At 45.6% G+C, this 23,105-nt stretch overlaps 1 protein-coding gene across 1 annotated transcript in view; it reads right to left on the reverse strand.

Moving 5' to 3' along the window:
* Nucleotides 1–23,105, reverse strand: part of DYSF (dysferlin) — a 1,004,398-nt gene that overhangs the window by 91,304 nt on the left and 889,989 nt on the right. Inside the window, exons 47-51 of the mRNA XM_078674496.1 lie at nt 13,758–13,913; nt 10,651–10,742; nt 9,077–9,247; nt 8,345–8,487; nt 4,298–4,437 (exon numbers count right to left, since the gene is read on the reverse strand). Of these exons, the coding sequence (XP_078530622.1) occupies nt 4,298–4,437; nt 8,345–8,487; nt 9,077–9,247; nt 10,651–10,742; nt 13,758–13,913 (702 nt within the window). The remainder of the gene's footprint in view (nt 1–4,297; nt 4,438–8,344; nt 8,488–9,076; nt 9,248–10,650; nt 10,743–13,757; nt 13,914–23,105) is intronic.

A 23,105-nucleotide genomic window follows, 5' to 3' on the forward strand; every position in this document is an offset into this window, starting at 1 on the left:
TGTATGCTCCAGGAAAGGACAGTCTACGTGGCCAGAGGCTGTCCCCGGGAATGGATTGGTGTATCGACCAACTGGAACGAGTATAGGGGTCACATCTGCGAACCCCCACATGTTGCCCCAGATGACGACCACACTGTAAGACCGAATGCTTATTGAATGACTGAAACAGTTGCTTCTAACCACCTAAGTTTTGTAATAAGGGTTACCAGGAAGATCTGTAATTCAATGTATTGAATGTAAGTGATAATCACCGCTGTTTATCTAGAATTAATAAAAAGATTTTTTTTTAAAAGTACACTGAGTTACTACACATTTTATTCTTTCTCTCATTCTTATCAGTGAATTGTTGACAGAAAATAATTTTTGCCTTATTTTTACACCATTTACACCCTAGCAGACTTTAAAAAAAAATGTTTTTAGTCAAGACTCAAACTACAAGCCAGACATATTGGCATTACCAACAATTGTTCAAAACATAGGCTATCGTCTGCTGGCGCCATACAAGAATACTGCCAAAAACCAATGAAGAACGGATATTATTTTACTTAAGGCTTCATTTACACTTTGGGAAAGTTGTAACTGAAGCACCTCCAATTTCTGCTGGAATCCCCAAATACAGGGTGAAATCTGCTTGTTGAATTTCCCCCACAGTATTATCCCTATGACGAAGGAGATTCCGTTGGTGGATTCCACCCCGTAATTACAGTTTTCCTCCAGACTTTGGAGGTTTTTTAGTTACTGCAAATCATGCCCACTGGTCAGCGTTTTTCCCATGTCTTGACCAGAAGGTTCCAGGCCAGCGCCTAGTATTAGAGATGGGACTGCATGTGTTTCCAGCTGTCCGTGGCCTCTAAGATCTGTTTGGTGCTAGACCATAGTTTGGACACATCATTGAAGATGCACTGGAGGTGATGTGACAGCTGGGTCAGGTACACTGCATGATACAGTAAATTATCCCTTACTCAGTTAGTTTGAATGCCCTTATAGGGTTGTAAGTTGACATTGAAATAACACTTTGATAAATCCCATATTAATTTAGAACATCCTACCCTAAGTAGGTGTAATGCTCTAATAGCTTTATAGCTCCCTGCTGAGCGGTATACTGGTTGTTAAATACCCTCTCCATCGTTATAGGCCCTTGCTTGCACCTCGGGCCTATGACTCGGGTTCAAGGCCTTTAACAAACAGCATAGATCTCAGCAGCGCGCTATAAGGCTATATTAGAACAATGGAATGTTGAGCGCTCCAATGAAGAGACTTAGGGTCAATAATAGCTGTTACAGGCCTTCTGCTCCAGCAGTCCTCTTTTGTCTTTCTGTATCTCCCTTAATAATTTAGAACATTCTATCTGCAGTGGGTGGAACGCTATAATATCGTTATTGCCCTTCAGCGTCGGGCTATAATGCTTGTTAAAGCCTCCGTCCATCTTGTAGGCCCTCGCCTATGGCTCAGCCTATAACTCAGATTAAGGCCCTTTAACAGCCAGTATCGCCCGCTGCAGTGGGCTACAATAAAAAAAAGCCACTTGTATGCTTTAGGCCATTACAAAAAAACTGAATTCTCTGCAGATCATGGCGTGCTCTATCATGTTTTTAAACACTACCAGAACCGGAAAATAAATCACACAAATGACTCCAAAACAATTCAGTTACGTAAAAAGACTAAGCAGTGTCTGCAGAGGCGGATCAGAAGCGGTTCGTCTCACTGGCCCGTGAAGGGTCTGCGGTCTCCAGAACCACATCAAATTATCAAGTGAATATTTCCTCTCTTTTTGATGTTTCACAGAACATTCTGCATAATAAAGGCTTTCTGCCTTCATTACTGCGAGGGATGTTTGACAACAGAGCATTCCAAGGAGTTCAGAGAGTGAAAGGTCATTGTTGCTGAGTTTGCAGCGCTTCAGAGCTAGTACGAAACTAGTTGAACATTACTAGTGTGAAGATCCGCGCACTGGTTAAGGAAGGGCAGAACACTTCCTGCAGTTTTCCCACAATGCGGGTCACAGGCCTGCATCATTTACAAACACCCGCCTTTACAACGAGGTTGGTACCCCGCATGTGACGTTACCGGGGAACATCCTTTACCACTAATCTTTTACAACGCGGTACCGTTACCACGCAGGTTTTACAACGAAAGTCGTTACAACGACTTGCGCTGGAGGGCGCTGTAGGATAGGGAATAGTTTAATTTACTATCCAACACCTTCCCTACTATCCACGGGGACTGGAGTTGGAATAGTAAATTAAACTATTCCACTATTCAGCGCCCCCCATCGCAAGTCGTTGTACCGACTTGCGTTGTAAAACCTGCGTTGTAACGGTACAAGTGGTAATACCACGCATTGTAACAACATACATCCGACGTTCCCACACGTAACTTTAGCATGCAAGTCGTTACAAAGACTTGCTGTAGAGGGCGCTTTGTTGAACTGGTGTTGGGAGTCCAACACCTTTCCTACTGTTGCGTAGACTGGTGTTGTAATTGTAATTTAGTCCCCGTCCCCTAAAGCAAGTCGGTATAATGACTTGCAAGCTTGAAAGTAACTTGTGGTAACATTGCTCGTGGGGTACCAACTGCGTTGCAAAGGCATGCGGGCGGGGTAAATGCCTGCGGGGTTCCGTCATACAACTGTTTCTAGATACTGAGCATTGCCCTAAAAAAGCATGCAGGACTCGATTCATGATAAAGTCAATATTGTACTCCCTTAGCTCTCCCTCATGCGCTTGCAGTAATATTCGCACCTTTTTTGGAATTCACACATGTTTTTCCAGGTCACATCTGGATGCCTGTGCCAGTTGCTTCATTCTGGCTTACTTATTTTTGGGTCAATTTAATTTCACATCCAAAAATATACAAATGTATATTCTCACATGAAAAATACAGAGCAAGTACAAACAAAGGCACTTGCATTTTGTTCTATCTTTTTTCTTCTGCAGGGAAAAACTCTTTGCCCCTGGAGAAACCCTTTCCCTCACTCCCCCCAATTCTGAGAGTGTCCCACTCCCCTTGCTACACAGGAGAGGGACTTACATCATTTTTTCGGAAGAGTCTCCTTTCACATCCAGGTTGAGATTTGGTAAGAGCATGGTTGTGCACCAACTTCTCAGATCCTCATGCTTGGGGGTGCCCAACCCTGCTAATAGGAGTAGATTTACTCACGTCACAATCTTTCCATGAGTAAATCCTTTTAAGACTTCTGAGAATTCCAGAGTGGTTTTGCACTTGTAAAAATGGCTACTTGTACTCGTAAGCCAGACTTACACATCCGAACAGCTTTGTGAATCAGGTCCACATTGTTTGGAACTCTTTTTTAAAACAAAAATTGCTTGTGAGGGATACCCATCCTTCAATTCCTCGACAGAGGGTCGGACTTGCTCGCTAACATTGTTTGTTGCAAAGTGGGGCTGGTATTCCACAATTTTCAGCGCTGCTCTTGGGAGGGGCATAAAGCAGGACCCTTTTTCGCAAAGCGGGTCCACCCATCAGGGTGCCCCGATTGAGTCCAAGGCCTGTGAGATATGGTACTCTTAGTGGCCCCTTCCCACATTCAGCTGAGGGCCACTATCATTTTACGTTACTTTTGGGTCGTCCAGGACACGCACGGAGCGGCTGAGGACTGAAGCGTACTCGCTCAGGTACCTGTACGGGGGCACCCACCTGTGGCCGGCAAGAAGAAGGGCATATAGTAACAGGAGACTGTGTAGGGGAATACAGAGCACACGAGGGCCAATTGATAGATACAACCACAGCGTGGGTAAACTACAGAACAGCATAGACGGAGAAGTGATTAACGGGCAGCAGGGACGGAAGTAGAACCGGCGGGGAGAACGAGATTGAATTCTACCACTTGCTAGATAGCCCTGAAGAAGTTGAATGGGATATCACCCGCGACGAAACGTGTTGGCTGGGCAATCCATCAAATTAAAGAACAATAAGAACACCAAACAACTACAATTATTGGAAAAGAGCTGTTCTTACTGTATATCTTAAACCTGTAACTGTATTACAAAGTACATACTGACCTAGAAGTAATGATAAGAACAGCATGTGCATAGGATAGTGTTATCATTTTACGTTACACCACTGGCTCTAGGTTCTCCATCCAGCCCTGGAGTTTGGAGAACTCTCTGGCACTGACTTGCAGGGAAAAGTCTTCATTCAGTTTTGGAAGCAAAAGCAAGAGTCCTTGAAGCCTAGGACCTATTTGATCATTGTGGATAAAAACTTCTACTTGGAGTGCTTTTTATATAAAGGATTAGATTCAGATTAGGTTCGTTTTTTCAGATCCCTTTCTTACCTGTTCAATTTCCGGCTGCAGCGGGCTGTACAGAGGCCTTGTCTCCACGTGTTCCGGTACCACCTCCTGCTTTCGGAGGGTGTACAAAGCGAGGCGCTCAAATTTGGAGCCCAAATGTGGATTGGCCGGTTTGTGTCCCTCTGCCATGAAAAATACATAAATTGCAGTATGAGAATATCACCAATTGATCGTGCTTTGAAAAACCTTGACAGTTCTCACCAGTCATTCACTATCCTCCTGTCTCCAATCTCATACGTATTTATTTATAGTGATGAATGGATGGATGGATAGATGGATGGATGGATGGATGGATGGATGGTTGGATAGATGGGTGATTGGCTGGATGAATGAATGGATGGATGAATGATGGATGTATGGATGATCTTGAATATAGAGAGCTGAAGTTCCAGGCCAACCCTTCTGTGTAAAGCATGGCATGTTAAATGCTAACGAACATATGATGGAATTCCACATGCGTTTTTCACGAATGCCTTAGGAACTCCGTCATTTGAATGAATGCGTCCTTCACAGCACCGGCAACAGAATGAATGCGTCTTTAGCACGCAATCATTTTGCACGCAAGTCGTTTTAACGACTTGCCTGAGGAGGGCGCTGGATATTGGAATAGTTTAATTTACTATTCCAACTTCAGTATGTGTAACAGTAGGATACACCACTCTACCATAGCGCGCCCCTGAAGCAATCCGTTGTAACAACTTGTGTGCAGAACGATTGCATGCTAAAGATGCTTTAATTCTGTTGCCGGCGCTGTGAAGGCACAGCGTGATTCCGGCTTTGTCCTAATGGAGGGTTCCCAATGCTACAATCACGAAAAGAGGGAAAGTGCGAAACCTATAGTTCGATGGAATCAAATCTGTATTGTCTGTCCATGGCGAGATCGAGCATTTGGAGCAGTTGGATGCTGTGAAATCAGTTTCTTAGTAATTACTGCAGAGAAAGCCTCTACAGTAAGAATGTGATGTGCTAATGTCCAAACAGATCAGGAAATGTATTTTTTTCGTTTAATGTGGATGTCAAGAAAATTGTGTACCTCATTTGAAAGGCCACAGGTCTACAGATGTAACTGAGAAGTATACAACTGAATAAGGAGTCAGAGATTTGAATAACAAAGTCAAAGAATTGTGGGAGAGGCAGACAAGCGAGAGGAGCCAACACTGATTTAGTCTTGTTGACTGTGCCAATGGTTGTTATTATTTGCTGTGGCTGAGAGTTCTTCTGAGCAAAGGAGCATAACCCAAAACAGGCAGCTTGTTTTCTTAATGAGAGAGAGGAAACTCCAGTTGAGCACTTTATTTACTGCTTTTCTCTCTAAAAGCCCAAACAGCATTGGCAGCGCTGTACCGCTCTCCCTCTTCGAAGGATTAACACGTATATGGAGTTGACCCCTTGTAAGGCAGTATTTTTCATGTCAATCTAATAAAAATGTGGGAAATCAGCAATGACCTGTATTTCTTTTTATTTGCTCCCATTTCCAGCCAAGGTACTGGAAAAGAGTATCAACAGGCAACTCACGACACACCTGGAGCAGAACCAGCTACTTGACGCCTCCCAATCCGGCTGCCGCAGCAATCACAGCACCGAGACCACCCAGATCGAGGCACCGAGGGCATATGAACGCTCCTCGACTCAGGAGAAAGAGCAGCGCTCTGATCCTCCTCGGCCTCTCAGCAGCCTTCTACATCGTATCCCACCACATGCTGATCGAAAGACTCAACCACATCCGCATTCAAGGGGACGCACTCTGAAGAATCAGCTCTTTCCTCACCGGAAGGACACAGAGGTCCCACTTACCACCTTTCACCTTCGAACCCAAGAGCATCGTAAGCGGTGTCCCCTAGGGCTCATCCCTCAGCCCTACGCTCTTAAATACACACTTGACCTCACTAGCCAACATCACCAAATATCACGGTCACAACATAGTGTCCTACATGGACAACACACAACTCATCCTCTCCCTCACCGACGACCCTATCACAAGCAGGACCAGCTTCCACAGATGCATGACACCTGTCACCGACTGGATGATGAACAACTGCCTGAACTTGAACATGGACAAGAAGGATGCACTGATCTTCGACAACCACAGCAACCCCTGGAATGACTACTGGTGGCCCTCAGCCTTGGACCCCGCACCCATACCCGCTGACCACGCCAGAAACCTCTGAATCATGATCAACAACAAGCTGACCATGAAATCACATGTCCACGCCATCTCCTCCTCCTGCTTCCCCACCCAACTCATGCTATGGAAGAGTTTCAAGTGACTATCCCTGAACAAAAGATGCACGGTGACACAAGCCCTTATCACCAGCCGATTGGACTATGGCAATGCTCTCTACGTAGGAATCGCCGCAGACCTCCTACAGAGACTCCAAACCATACAGAACGCCACACTCAGACTCATTCTCAACCTCCTCTGATGAACCCACATCACACCCCACCACAGACAACTCCACTAGCTCCCCATATAGAGGAAATACCAATTCAAGCAGCTCACCCACGCATGCAAGGCTCTACAAAACCAAGGAACCCACCTACATTAACCACCACCTGAATTTCCACCAACAATTTATAAGACTACACTCCACCCTACCAGCTCTTGCCCACACTCCCCGCATCCACCGAAGCAGAAGTGGAGGACGCTACTTCTCCCACATCCCTGCAAAGACCTGGAGCAGCCTCCCCACGCACCTCTGGACCATAACCTCAGTCTGGAATTAAGAAGGGCCATAAAGACCTGGCTCTCCAAATGAGCCTGCTGGGGCCTGGAGGTATCTGGATATCCTATTGGGTGATTAGCAGCAATATATGAATCCTGATGGATTAATTGGAAGTATAAAAATAAAGCTGCAATTACAAGAAATCAATTGCAATGCATTTCAAAGCTGCCTAATCATTCATTAATGACTATGTAAACAAAGGGACAATTACCAAATTAAAACAACAGAGGAGTGCACAAAATAAACATACTCAAGTGCCAGCTCTCATCACTAACGGATTTTGAAACATCAACAAATGGTTGGTATTTTCCTCTGACAAATGCGGTGAGCCTATGCATGTAATTTATGGAAAGAGTAAGGTGTCCCTGGGCGTGTCCTCAGTGCACGGCCCTTTGGCTCTTCACTTACTTCCACTAGTAACTGGAGCATGCGCGGCAGTAAATAAACATGTCGTAATGCAAGCCCGTTGCAAGACTGACTGGCGGCCATGCTCATAACTCAAATCCGGTGGAGTAACAAAACTTGAGGGGGACCCCCTGCAAAGTAAATGGAGGGTGCCCCACCCACCCCGGGAACCAGTCAGGAGCTCTCAGACCAGGGGCCCGCCGCCCGTGCATAGCGCCAGAGGGGGCGCCCTAGAGCGCAGTGACTGTGCGGGCTAATGTTACGCCACTGCTCAAACAATCACTGTGTTCAAGGCAAGGTTAGGTTGCATTACAAACCCATTAGTCTAACTTAACCAGCCCAGGGTTCACCTGTGGATACAAACAATACATCATATTGAAGCTGGGTGTGAATGCCGCTTCCAGATAGTGATGGCTAGACAGACAGTACCATGGAGCGGTGGATGAGAGTGCAACAAACATTCCCAAGTCCCAAGGCATGATGCTGTGTTCCAGGTTCCCTGTGGTAGGCGGATATCCTGTGACATGACTGGATGCTTTTGCATATTCCTGTGGTCGGTTCTGTGACTTGAGTAACACATGTGGATGGGTAGTGGATGTTTCCTTAAAAGACTAATCTGCTGCGGCACCAAACCCATTTGGCCTGTCCTCAAACTGAAAGGGGCCTTAGATGAGATAAATGCTATTTCTTTCATATATTTGTTTGCATTTATTAAAGAAAGGTTTATGACTCGCATCGCTAAAATTGGAAGTAGCACCAGCCTCTCTTTGGACATCTATAATCGGCCTGTGCACTGCATTCTCTGGAATTAATTTAATTAAAATCAAGACAAAATGCATCATTTTCTTTGCGCTCCCATGAAACCCCAATGGATCCATATAATGCATAGATAGTACTTTACCAAACTGTGCGAGGGAATACTCGTGCCCTCTGAATACTATCTTGTCCTCCTTATACATGGGAGCTTTGCATTTTCTCTGCTGGCAGAACATGTGCAGGAGCTGAGATGGCCGGAGCTGGTCTCGCCACTGATTGGGTCCAGAACTAAGGAGTCAAAAACAAACATAGAAAAAAGACTTCAGAATTGTACCGTTGTCCTGCATCACTGTTTAGCCTAACAATATTAGCTGATTGGTTCCTCTTTTGAAACCAACTAGGACCGGCTGAGACCCACCCTAGCATTCAACTATGTGCCAGGTCGATTTGTGATCTGCAGCAGTCCATGGCAACGAGAGCGACCACATCACACAAGGTCACTGTGGACACTGTCTCCAGTCCTGAACGTCCTGAACGTTTCACCTGCAAATCCTTGATTTCAGGTGTACTCGTATAATTAAGTCAATGGAAGAAAAACAAGACTACAACACCCAGAATATATTATACTATCGCAGAAAGTACAGATCGTTAATTAATTTACCTAGTGATCTGGTGGGAACAGTTTTCACTTGCATCACCACTTGCCTTGTGAAATAGCCTGAAAACTAGAAGAAGGAACCTGTGGCTTTCGTGTAACACTGCAGTTCTTCTCCATGGAAGCCTACTTGCAGTTCAACCATCCTTACTCACAGTTGAGAAGTCACTCATGTTTTAATGGAACAACATTTGCAGTAAATTAATTGGCTGTTGTACTCACGTGCAGTAGGTTTCTGGGAGGCCACATCGTGCCAAGTACTTCGACAAGAACCGGTTCTCCAGGTCTATTACCGTCTCCCCGATCTTTTCATCCTTGGACAATAGGTCGTAGTCATAGAGTGCAACTTTCAGGTCCTTCTCCATCGGGAGAGTGCAGGTCAACTCGAACATCCTGGACAGAAGGGAGAACATTATCAGCCTCCTCACCAGTGCTTCACGTTGGAGTATTGGTGGCGGCAGTAACATCCATCCAACACAGAAGCCCTTGCATGCAGTGGTCCTTTCAAAACCCTCCCAATTATTTATGGGCTCATTTAGATCTTGGTGGATATCCGGTCCACTGAAATATTTATTCTATTATCTTCTATGGAATTTATATTTCAGCATACAGGATATCCGTCAACGCTGTGATGGAGTAACCCGCCTGCCAACATCTAAATCAGGCCCTAAGTCTCTTCTCCAGTTTCAGAATGGATTACTGATTTCTCCAATGCCTTCTAATGCCTGGAGAGTCTTGAATATGTATGATATTACTTTTATTAGATTAAATTAAACACTGTGGTTGCGTCCCCTCTCATAAGCGGCCACCTCTTCGCATCACTAACCAGCTGAGAATCCTAGAGCCAGGGGAAAGGAATGGGAAAGTGCTTGGAAGTCAAGTCCCAGCTCCTCTTCTTATGGGACTCAGGCAGGAGCGTGGCCCTCAGTCATGCGATGGAGCAAAACCTTCACTGCAGCGCCCGCCTGCATCGGACAGTCCATGACTGTGTGCACTGTTGGCAATTTATATTCCATCTTGCCTGTTCAGTTATACCCTGCCACCGTGGCAATGGTTAACACAACAAATACCGCCAATGAATAAAGAGTAATGAACATATGCGCTTCTTTTTATGGTATTTACGTACTATGGAGATTTACACCCAAGTTACCAACTCGACCCAATCAAAATGCATTGGAATAGAAAAAGTACAAGATACTCTTCACTGCACACATGCATACAACCTTGGGCCTAGACAAATCAGAGCACTTTGACGCTATCAGCCCCAATTATGGCAGATCCGTTCTGGTGTAAGGTATGAAGATAAGTATATCTAGATGACATATGAAGACATGACACAGTTAATTCGAAACATGTTAATTGCTGGAGCCAACACGGGTCTCGCATCAGAACTCCCATAATGCCCCCATAGGTTACAAAAGTGAAGATATTCAATTTTCCCTGAAAAGGACCCTACAAACAACCTAAATACTAAAGAGGTGCATTCCTAGATGTTTCTGAATATTCCATGCTCACTACTATGCTGAAGGTAGGCTCATTTCAACTGCATTTCCCTGGCCCATAATGTGACACTCCAAATACACCTGCATGTTTAATCTCATGAAGAATTCGATGTGTGATATACGTGTACAATGCGTAAATTACACACACGCACATCCTGTTGAAATGGCAACCTTTTTGTTGAATGGCTAGCTTGTGCTTTTCATTATCTGAAGCCCAACTTCGAGGTGGGTGATACGACTGTTGTGGAACTTTGGGTGGGTGAACATTGAGACGAAAGAAAAATTCCAACTTACTTCCCAAAGACTGGCTCCAGTGTACACGGGATGTAATTGTCTTGATCAACAATCGATTTTTTCCCTATTGATATTTTTACATATGGATCGCACTAAAAGAAGATAAAAAATAGGCAGGTAAGTGATGTTTTTTATTTCATTCAGACCAGTTGTGTCCGCTCCATTCGGACTCATCGAAATGATGAGGACAACTCAGAAGTGATTCGCAATCCCTCAAAAATGGTGACCGGAGTTACCATACATTTTGCATTAACCGCGCCACTAGTACTGAGGAAGAAATTGTCCCACAATAGTCCCAATGCTGGGTCTGGTGGCTTAGTGGACTAATGCGTCCACTGTAGAGGCCTGTGTTTGACCTCATGGTCACAGGTTCAAATCCCAGTGGGTCTACTCAGCCTTTCATCCTTCTGAGGTCAATAAAATGAGTACCATTGAGTTGAGTAACAATATGCATCTGTTATTCAGCCCTTCTGGGTGAAGGTGTGCATTACATTATTTACTTGGATAATGTTTCCATCCCACACCCATGGCCTGTTTGACTTCGCGGTGTAGAGCAGAGGGGTCTGGTCTGTGACATAAACTGTAGCAAATCATTCAAGTGCGGCTAAGCAGTGCCTATAGGCAATATGAAGGCATCAAGAAAAATGAAAGCGCATGCCCACTGATGTAGGGTACAGAGAAAAGCCCTGCAAACATCGAATAAGAATCCACAGCTAAGACACCAATATCTGCCTTGGAGCTCTCAGAAATGTAGCTAATAATAAAACACAATATTTTAGTTTCACAGTAAATTCGCCAAGAGATACCAACCACTGAAGGGTCATCTTCCAGTGTTTCATTTGTACAAAACATAAGTGATGGGCTCTTGTCAGGCGGCTACTGCAGCTTGCCCCTGCCATTCTGCCAATGATAGTAGCAACACAACTGCTAACCCTCACACTCTTACAAGTATGAAAAGTCAGACAATTTCAGGCCCCCAAGGCTATAAGAATGGTTTGGGCGGCAGGTAATAGTAATTTTTAATGTTTATTAAATTAATAATGAACTGTTGTTGTGGTCAGCTCTAAATTAGCCACACAGCGCCCCCTTGTGTCGGACAGTCACAAGCGCCGGAATTGACAATTAAGTACCACTGCCAGCACCGGAAACAACCACCTCAAATTAAGTACTTTCCTCTAGAAAAGTATGCGGCACACTCGTATTTAAAAGGCATATATACATTTTCAAAAGAATTCTTGTCACCCATCTTATCTGAGACCACTCCCTTTCCATTGCCTAGACTATCCCCTCTAATTAACAGTGTAAATCCTTATGCTATATTAATATCTCAACCTCACTTGCTTCGAAAAAAAACCCTCACCTTCTGACTATGTCCAAATTCAGATGACAATGATATTCACCTTCCCTTTGCTTGTCCCCAACACCCCAAGAATTAGTCATTATTGTATCAAATATAAGTTGTTGTCCAACTCACCCCTTGTCTACGTTGAGCAGATCCACCATCAACTGCCCCCTTTCTCATCTCTGCCTCCTACAGTATTTTCATAATGCGTGTAGTTGGCTTTCAATTCTCTCTATCCTCTCCACTCTTAGTAACTGACAGGCCAGCCCGGTTACAGCCAAATCCACTCTCTGAATACATCTTTGTGCACTCACTTGAAGAAGTGGAGGAAGTCCCATACCCTTGAGTAATGTCACACGGAGGCCATTACTGACCACATCTAAATGTTAAATTAGTGAAAGTTGGCCTCCTGAATAATTTTTCCAAGACCCTGTCTAGTGGCAGTCCCACGCTCTTCTATTCTATCGCCTTCGCACACCAATCCAGTGTCAACCCCTTGGCCACTGTCTTTGCTACCGTCCTTTCATTAGAAACATTCTTAAAAATCCTCATCACGTCCCACTCTAATCTCAAATCTTCATCCCCCGCTTTCTTTCCAAACTCAATTGGTAAATCTTTGCACTACCAGCACAGCTTCCAAGGGCTTACACTCACCACTTTTCTCCTCAAATACATAGCTCGCTAGTTAATTGGAAGACACTGTACAAACTTGACACATTGGGGATTCAGACTTCACACACAACCCGTCTCTGACATCTCCCAAGTGAGTTCTCGGTATGTCCACCATGCTCATTGTACTCAACCAGACAGAACCCCGAGTTCATTTCAAAGCCGATATAGTGTCATCCGGGTTCTCCTGCTGTCCACTGCCTGGAGTGCTCTGCCCATGAACTAGAGTCTAACACCTCAATCACAGTGTTTAAGTGCATCCTTAAAGCTCACCTCAATATGCTGAAAGATCTGCCCAGTCGACAACTCTCCGTCTGCAAACCCTCACGTCCCACTTTCTTGACACCACTTGCTTTCTCTTGTAACATAATTGCAAATAGGTAATCCACTTACCTACCTTTAATTGATTGTACTTGGACTACCTCACTCCCCATAATTCATGTACAGTCATATGTCCTATGCATAAGTACCCCTCTCCCAATGTTATTATGAATCACCACGTGCAGTGTTTCTACTTCGAAAGACTAAGGATCCTACAATGATCCAAACATGTTATCCATTCAGGAATTCTTTTTATCACCACTAAGCATTCAGTGCTTTCCACGGGTGCGTATTTCAACTCACCTGATAATGCAGCATTTGTAAACTCTAAAAAGTGTTATTGAAATGAGATTTTTACATTATTTTACTAATTGTTCGTGGTCTAAATTTTGCTTGAAACAACCACAGAGATCCAGCATACAAAAATTTCAGAAGATGTAATTCTTACCAAACTTAGTGAGCACAGAGAAGGTGAAACAGTAATCATTACTGAATATGAAACAGTGGTTCCTAGTTCACATCAAAACATGTTGGAAAACGCCAACAAAACATTACAACATGAGACACTAACTGGATTTATCAAGATAATCTGTAGTCACTTAAAAATTCTATTTGTTCCTGGAGGCAAGATCCTCTTGGTGTGTATTTCACATGTGGTAATCACTAAATATTAGCACCAGTAATTGTTTAATTGACTGACATTAAGATGGTTGTTCAAACTATCTTCCATTCACTTCTTCTTGCATGCTTACAGCACTTATCATATTTTCTTTACCTTTCCATTCGGATCCTTTGGCTGTAAACCAAAGGCGCGGACAACGTAGATCCTTACAAGGCACTCCTGGAGTCCCCGCGTCGGAAGCTGGTGGAACTGGCGGGGAGGCATGGGCACCGTTGGGTCATCTGGGAGCGCATACATCTTGAAATTTCCCTGCAAACATGTTTTGAGAAAGTAACAATCATCCCTTTCTGCCAATAACTATTTAATTGCAAAACAATTCAAATCATATTCATATATTAAAGAACTTTGTATGGATGGATGTATTGGACCTTTCGTATTGGAGATCAATATAGGAAACAATGGAAAGCAATAGGGAACAATTCATAATGTGGGCCAGAGGACTGAAGGAGAGACGAGGGAGTTGTCTCTTTGTTTAGCCCTTGGTTCGAAAATGAGATGGAAGAGTCCTTATCAATGTTACACTTTGCTTCTTTAAAAGCTACAACACCCCCTACAGATTATTATCCTCCTGGGTTTAAATTATCTTTGGTCAGTGGTAATTTACTTGGATTTGTCAGAAGAAATTATGAAACATGGGTATAACTTAAGGAGATGGGAAAGATTTAATGATCACCCTATATCTTTCAATCCTATTCTTTTCAGAAGTTCTATTGAAAACAGCGACAAATGTGTTGCCTGTGAAGTAGCATTTTGTTAGTGTACAATGTCTTACAGCTGGAGTATGTTGTTTGCTTCAGAAAATAGGGGTTACTAAAACATGAGGGCCTTCCAGATGCCAAGGAGATTCTTCATTAAAAACCTCCCAGATAACTATCTGAAACAGAATCATATCTGATATAAATGCGGCAGCTTCATCCCCCATCTCTGGATTTCCTAAATCTGTTATACGATCATAGGTTACATGGCGCAGGTTGTGCTTGCACAGTAGCATTTGAAAATATAGAATACAGAAAAAACTATCTTTTGAAAAGCACAACTTCAAAAACATAGTGGACCATCATTTAAGCCTTACATAAATATTGCTGCATTCACGTATCCAGCTGTATCGAACCCCTCTATGAAGTTCTAACCCCAAAAAATAATAGGTCTGGAGTCAGAATAGCATTATTATACAAGTCGTACAATAGGTGGGAGCAGAGTTTGGTTGCATACAGGGATTTGATGTAGCTCAAAATGTTTTGGTATGAAGATATTTATGTAAAGTTGAGGTGTTGTAAGTCTGTGTTTTGAAGTCTATGTTTTTGGCAAAATATGTCTCAACGTTTTATGTTTGTACACAGAAGAGCTTGAAGTAGCTGGCCGACAAGGGCAGGGTAATATTAAAATGTATGCGTCTTATCATCAAACATCATAAATGTTGACACCAACGTTGGAACAAAAACGTGATAACACCATATCACACAGACACAACCCTCCAATAACAGGATAAACTGTTGAGTTCACACACATGACCTGATTCACAAAGAGTCTCTACACTCATGGCGGAGGCCCACAGTCGCGGAAGAGTCTTCGCACTCCGCAAGGAATCTCCGCAATGAGAATCCGCACAGTAGAGATTCCGCCAAGTGGCAAGACTCCCCATGTCTGCGTGGTCTCCGCCACGAGTGCGGAGACCCTTTGTGAATCAGGTCCTATGTGTGAACTCAATTTATTTATTTATTTTATTTTTAACATTTTTAAAGCGCACTGTTACCCGAAGGTGTCCTGGCGCTGAGTGATCAATAGTGCATATGAAATGGGAATTTAGTTTGTAAAGAGCCATGTTTTAAGGGCTTTCCTGAATGAAAGCAGATCTGGGAGCTGTCTATGGCAAAGTGGCAGCGCATTCCAAGTCTTCGCCGCTCCCAGGGAGAAGCTCCTACCTCCCCATTGGGCTGTCCTGACTCTTGGGACTACCACCAGCTCCTGTTTTGCTGACCTTAAAGATCTTACAAGCTTGTACCACTGGAAGAGCTGCATCATGCATCGGGGGCCTAGACCATGCAAAGCCTTAAAAATTATGCAGAGCGTTTTAGAAATTATTCTTTTACGCACTGGTAGCCAGTGTAGTTTCACCAAGTCATGAGCTATTTTATTTATTTTTATTTGTGGGTTTGTACCGCGCTGGACTCGACTCCCACAGAAGTATCTCCGCGCCTTTTGGCAGCTACAGCATAGAAGAAGGGACAAACCGCCAGGTGCCGTAGGAATAATTGATTCTAGAATAGGAAGGTTTTAAGGAGTTTTCTAAACGGGAGGTGCTCTCTGCATTGTCTGAGAGATTTAGGGAGACTATTCCATAAGGTGGGGCCTGCCACAGATAAGGCTCTGTTACCATGTCTGGCTTTCCTAGCCCTAGGTACGCAAAGCAAGCTTTGCTCGCTTGACCTTAGAGAGCGGGCAGGGACATAGGGGATGAATTTATTTGCCAGATATACTTGCCCTAGTCCATTAATGCTCTTGTGGATGATGCAACCTATTTTAAATTTGGCTCTCTGTTTGACAGATAGCCAGTGTAGTTTTACCAGCAAGAGTTTGGATGGAGTTCGTGGAGGGGCGTTCAGTACCAGGCGGGCAACGGTATTTTGGACCACCTGGAGTCTAGCCGTCACCCCTTCATTTACAGACAATAGTAAGCCGTTACAGTAATCTAGTCGGCTTAAAACCAGTGCCTGTACTAGTGTCCTTCTGGTGTAGTCTGGAAGCAATGGGAACACTTTCCGTAGCAGGCCAATGATGTGAAAGCAGGAGCCCACCACCTGACTGCCGTGTTGTTTCAGGGAAAGTTCCTGGTCCAGTCGTATTCCCAGGTTTTTCACTACCTGTTTGGGCTCAGGAACTGGGCCAAGATCTAAAGGCCACCAGTCCGGAGTCCACAGAAGTTTGGCTTCACCGAATAGCATGACTTCAGTCTTTCCAACATTGCATTGCAAATAGTTGGTCGACATCCAGTAGGCCACCGCTTTCATACCCTGGGAGAAGGAGTTCCTGACCTCAGTGGTGAGAGATTTAAAAGGAAAGAGGAGTTGGGTATCATCCGCGTATGATACCGGGATGAAACCATATGTTCTCATGATGTTAGCCAGGGGTGCCACATAGATGTTAAAGAGGGTTGGGCTCAAACAGGAGCCCTGTGGCACCCCTTTAGAGATCTCCACCTCCTCTGACCGATATCCTCCCATAGTCACACACTGGGTACGATTGGACAAGAAACTCCTTAACCATGCGAATGCCTTGTGTTCCAGGCCGATGTTAATAAGCCGGGTAATCAAGGTGTCATGTGACACGGTATCAAACGTCGCGGACAGATCTAGTAGCACCAGGATCACAGAGAAACCTCTATCCTGGTACATATGTAGATCGTCCGCGACTGAGAGCAAAGCGGTCTCGGTGCTGTGTCTCGGCCTGAACCCTGACTGAGAATGGTCCAACCCTCCTGCTGATTCGATATAATTGGACAGATGTTGGTTAACAAACTTCTCAGTGAGTTTGCTTAAGAAAGGGAGCAGGGAGATGGGCCTAAGGTTGGACAATTCAGTCCAGGGAGTGGCTGCATTTTTCCTCAAAGGCCTGACCAGTGCCCTTTTCCACCTTAAAGGAACCACTCCTGTACTAAGAGAGAGGTTTACTACTTTCTGGATCCCAGGACCCAGATCGGCAGCGAGTATTGGCATAATACGTGCAGGGATGATGTCTGTTGGGCATCCACTCTTGATCTGATAGATGGATGACATCACCTCCTCAACGGAGATGGGAGGGAATGTTGTGAGAGAGTGAGTGGAATGAGATTGTTCTTCCAAACTTTTAGGGCGAGTGATGGTTTCCTCATGCGATTGATTGGCCCTGATAATTTTGGCGTATATACCATCTATCTTTTCCAGGAAAAATTGCGAAATGTCATCACACAATTTCTGCGACGCCACTTCTGCTGTTTCACAAGCTGTGGGTTTGGTGACTGATTGCAGGATTTGGTATAGTGTGTTTGGGTTGTTCCCAGCCGCAGATAGTTGTGATGCAATGTGCTCTTTACGTGCGTCGCGAATGGCTTTGTGATAGGCCGACAGGGAGTCCTTATAATTTTTCTTGTTTTCGGCCGAGCGAGATGCTCGCCATCTCTTTTCTAGTTTTCTAGTGATTTGCTTGAGGGATCTTAAGTGCTCCGAAAACCAGATTTCTTGTTTGTAAGCTGGGCGTGGTTTATAGGTTTTTAGCGGAATTATATCATTAATGGAGTCAGCAACTGCACCTTCGAGTCTGGTCAGGGCAGTTTCTACATCCTCCATGGGGTCAGATATAGGTTCATTGTAACTCTTTTTAAAAACCTCTGAGGTCAATTTATGCCACGGTCTCCTTTTTATAGGAAGGGTGATAGGCCCTGTACGGGGTAGGTTGGTAGTGGGGATATAGAATTGCATGACAAAATGACCCGTCCATTCCACCTGGTAAGGGGGCATACACTTGATAGCGGGGGAGTTGGAAAAAATTAGATCGAGAGTGTGCCCTGCCTAGTGTGTGGGGCCACTGTTGATTTGTTTTAAGCCTAATGAGTCGAGATCCGTGAGTAAAGTCTGTGCCTCATAACAGTCCTTTTGCTCACTATGGACATTAAAATCTCCTAGGAGTAGAAAATCATTACCATCAAGCACATAAGGTGCTAAAGCCTCCAAGAGTGAGACAGAAAAATTGGTACATAGGCCGGGCGGGCGATAAACCAAGGCTCCTCTCCGGCTCTCTTTGGGCATGGAGTCGATTCTAAATATTAATAGTTCTAATTCGGGGGTACATATCTGATCAATCACAGTGACATTGATTTCCTGTTTATGTACAACTGCTATCCCCCCACCTATTTTAATAGGCCGACATAGTCTGATTATTTTATAACCGTATGGAATGCCCAGAGTTATTGCTGGAACTGAGTGGGGCTTTAACCAAGTTTCTGTGAGGAAACATAGGTCCGGTTTTTCTGATGAGATAAGATCCCATACTTCAGAGGCATGTTTTGACAAAGACCTGATATTGCAGAGCAGATTTTTACTCCCTAGGGGTCTGCTAACGGTCGTCCTCTTATTAGGGGCTGGGTGGCATTCTCTTAATGCCCTATCAGGTGGTTTAAGAGCGGGGCCCTTATTTTCTGTTAATACGTGGAATTGTGCTTTACAATGGCAGCAAGCAAACGGGCCCTCTAAGCTAGTTCCAGCCCTATTTCCGCAGGTCATTTGAGAATGATCTTGGATGTTTCTTAGTACCTGCGAGGAGTAGATTCTCCTTATAGTAGTGGGGGTCCCGGAGGTATCAGTGGATCCCGCCATATCCCTAGCCCCTCGCCACGTCCTGGCGCGGACGGGCAGGTCTTTGGCTTGTCTTAGGCGCCGTCTAGGGCGCCCCGCTGTGCACAACCGCTGCGCGCTAGTTCCGACGAGGGGCTAAATAGCCCTCAGAAGTGAACAGCTAGAGCGCTAACCGCTCGACTTCCTGTGGGCGTCTGGCTCTTACCTGCCCCGCCCTCCGCACTACGGTATTGGCTACCGAGTCGGACCGGGGCGGGCAGGCTGGAATATGGAGCACAGACGGCTGGCAAGTGCAATGTGAGCCCTTAGCGGCACCGGCGAAGTGCAAATGTGCAAATGGCAATACAAAGTAGGTACAGTTAAAATTATTAATCAACTTTAACAGCTATCCGCCGCTAGTGCTAAAGTGCTGGGTTCAATTAAAATGTAATTTTTAAAATTAGTAGTCAATTTTAAATTCAAGCGATTTAAGACGATTAAAACAGTTTTTCAGCAGAGCATCCGCTCTAAGTATGTTGCAGGCGCCAAGCGGGGTCAGGAGATGCTGCCACCGTCGTCCCTTACCGCAATGGCTTGTGCCTCCTCGCAGCCTAAATAGCCCTCAGAAGTGAACAGCTAGAGCGCTAACCGCTCGACTTCCTGTGGGCGTCTGGCTCTTACCTGCCCCGCCCTCCGCACTACGGTATTGGCTACCGAGTCGGACCGGGGCGGGCAGGCTGGAATATTGAGCACAGACGGCTGGCAGGTGCAATGTGAGCCCTTAGCGGCACCGGCGAAGTGCAAATGTGCAAATGGCAATACAAAGTAGGTACAGTTAAAATTATTAATCAACTTTAGCAGCTATCCGCCGCTAGTGCTAAAGTGCTGGGTTCAATTAAAATGTAATTATTAAAATTAGTAGTCAATTTTAAATTCAAGCGATTTAAGGCCATTAAAACAGTTTTTCAGCAGAGCATCCGCTCTAAGTATGTTGCAGGCGCCAAGCAGGGTCAGGAGATGCTGCCACCGTCGTCCCTTACCGAAGCAAACTTGGGTGTGGCCGTAATCAAACGAGCGGCAGCATTCTGAAGGACTTGAAGTTTACTTAACAGCCCCTGCTGGGCGTTCAGCAGCAAGCTGTTACAATAATCTAGTCGGGACATCACCAATCCGGTGACCACTGTCTTCCTGTGTTCATCCGCCAGGACCGGTAGAACTTTCCGGATAGTTTTCAACACATAGGGGGTAGCTGAGGACAGTGCATTGATATGTGGTCTGAAGGACAGTGAGTCATCCATCACAACACCCAGGTTTTTGACCTTTGAAACCGGGGAAGGGGGAGCCCCCATTTCCTCTGGCCACCAGCGAGGGGACCAAAAGTTATCTCTGGACCCAAACAGCAACACTTCCGTTTTTGCTGAATTAAGCTTAAGGCAGTTAGCTGCCATCCAGATGCTGATCTCCCGCAAGCAGCCTCTGAACCTGTCTGCCATGCTCTCCATTTCACCCGGAAGTAGCGATACCACAATCTGCGTGTCGTCCGCGTAAGATGTAAGGTTAAAACCAAAGGATCTGATGATTGGGGCCGGGGTGGAGACGTACACGTTAAAAAGAGTCGGACTCAAGGATGACCCCTGCGGGACTCCACAGGGGAGCACAAATGGGTCCGATTAAAAATCCCCCAAGGTCACCGTCTGAGTTCTGCTGGATAAAAAGGCTTGCAAGATTTTGAGTGCCTTTTCTTGGATCCCGCAGGCCCCCAATCGGTCCACCAATAATTTGTGGTGGACCGTATCAAAGGCCGCGGACAGATCCAGTAGGATCAGAGCAGCTCTACCACCTGCAACCATCACTGTTCTTATGTCCTCGGCTGATTTGATGAGAGCCGATTCTGTGCTGTGCCCAGCTCGAAATCCATGCTGTGATGGATCTAGACACTCACCAGTCCCCAGGAAGGTGCTCAGCTGTGTGTTTAGTATGCGCTCCATGATTTTAGCTGGGAGGGGTAACCTGGCGATCGGCCGGTAGTTATTCAAGTCAGTTATGTCTAGGTTGGATTTTTTTTAAAAGGGGCAAGATGGACGCATGTTTCCATAATGACGGAAACTCCCCGCTATTCAGCATGACATTGAACAGTGGAGTAAGTGTAGAGGCGATGGTAGAAGAAGCTAATTTGGCAATGGTGGCTGGACAAGGGTCACGGGGGGAGCCTGATTTTATCCTCTGTAGCCGGATTACAACCTCCTCTTCCTTGATTGGGGCGAAGTTAAGCAGTCTTTCCATATTTCTATCAATCTCAGGGTTTGTTTTAGAGGCAGTTGTTTCAGAGGTGTTTGTCTTAACTTGGTTATCCAGGGGATGGAAGATCTTTTCTACTTTACCCAGAAAGAATTTGGCCAAGTCTTCACACAATTGACGACTTGGAGGTATCTCCACTGGTTTGGGGGTTGCCAAGGATAAACTCAACAGTTTATCCTGTTGTTGCACGAGTGCGAAAGCTCTTTGTGAATCAGGCACATAGTTTCTATCTATCAGCCATGGATGAATGTATTGATCATGAACTCTCTTCAGCTCAACACCCATTATTTTTAATCCAGCCTTCTCACGCGGGTGACTACTTGTACAAACAGTGTCTACGGATCACAATTGTTTCATATAGTGTGCTATGTAGAAGTCCTTAACTCAATTTAACATGCAGTCCATAGACTACCTCTACGCTACCTCAAAGGTGCTGTAAGCAGAATAAAGGGCACAGTCCCACCATATCTTTTATATGCATTCAAATCTTACATTTGACCTCACTTTCAGATTAACATATAATTCAATAAATTGATACCCTGGAAAGTGGAAGGTAGATTTATAAAATATAACTATGTCTTAAAAATATTAATAAATACAGAACTGAGCCAGCTATTGACCTGGGAAATGGGAATTACAGATCTACCTGCCCATCAATGGAACCAACACAAAAAAGGGACCTCAAAATGATTGAACAGATGTGGAGAATGTGTGTGAGATACTGAGGAATCATGCCCTCACACCATGTAACAGAGAATCGATTGCGGAGTCTCTGGATACAGCTCTAGAGGGCTCTAGCTCTGATTGCATCTTTCTTTCTGCAACACAGTACTTCTCACATTAAAATATGATACAAGCGGCCAGATTAATTTGCAGTGCAAATACTACTAAGGTTAAAGATTTGTTGGACCCGGCCTCGTGGCGTGGTCGCCTCTGTCCCTCCACACCCTGTGAGCGTAGGCCTGTACCCCGAGTCCCCTGCGCAGCCTCCCCCTTAGTGTGGCCTACACCCCGAGCCTGGTCGTCCTACATCCCCCAAAGACCTTGACCAGGCCTGCCTGTCCCGCTCCACGCCCGGCTCCGAGCACCTAACCATGCATGCCCCACAAGGCCCGGACGCCATCTTCCCTTCCCGACATCCCTGTCTCCTTGGGCCTAGCGTGACCTCGGCCCCAGCGAAACTTAGACTCCAAAGACGCGCCAGTCCCAGCCAGGGGGTAAAGGGCTCCCCGAGTGAGATAAGCCAGGGAGTTTCGATGGCACCTCCGACCTCCCCTGAGGGGCCAGAATCTGTCACACCCTTGGGCCTCCCCTGTGGCCCAGTTTCGATCACCCCTCTGGCCTCCCCGGGGGCTGGCTCCAGACCCGCTGGGCGTCTGGGAATTCCCGGACCCATCTTTCAAAGGGATCAAAGAGCCAACCGCCGGACCTCGCCAACGACCAGCCCCCAGGGCTTGAGACCTCCGCCTGCGAGGGTCCGGAGATCAAAGAGCCACAGGACTATAACTGGGCCCGCCCGACAACTGGCGGGCAGTTGTATCTTGGACCTGAAGCCTGCTGATCTGATCGCGGCTGACCCTAAGAAGAACTCATCTGGAACCTCGGAGCCCTGCTGACGCTGTCGCGGCTCAAGCTGAACTGTAACCCTCGGAGCCCTGCTGACGCTGTCGCGGCTCAAGCTGAACTGTAACCCTCGGAGCCCTGCTGACGCTGTCGCGGCTCAAGCTGAACTGTAACCCTCGGAGCCCTGCTGACGCTGTCGCGGCTCAAGCTGAACTGTAACCCTCGGAGCCCTGCTGACGCTGTCGCGGCTCAAGCTGAACTGAACCAACCGGGC

This window comes from Lissotriton helveticus, chromosome 2_1, assembly GCF_964261635.1.
Source record: "Lissotriton helveticus chromosome 2_1, aLisHel1.1, whole genome shotgun sequence".
NCBI lineage: Eukaryota > Metazoa > Chordata > Amphibia > Caudata > Salamandridae > Lissotriton > Lissotriton helveticus.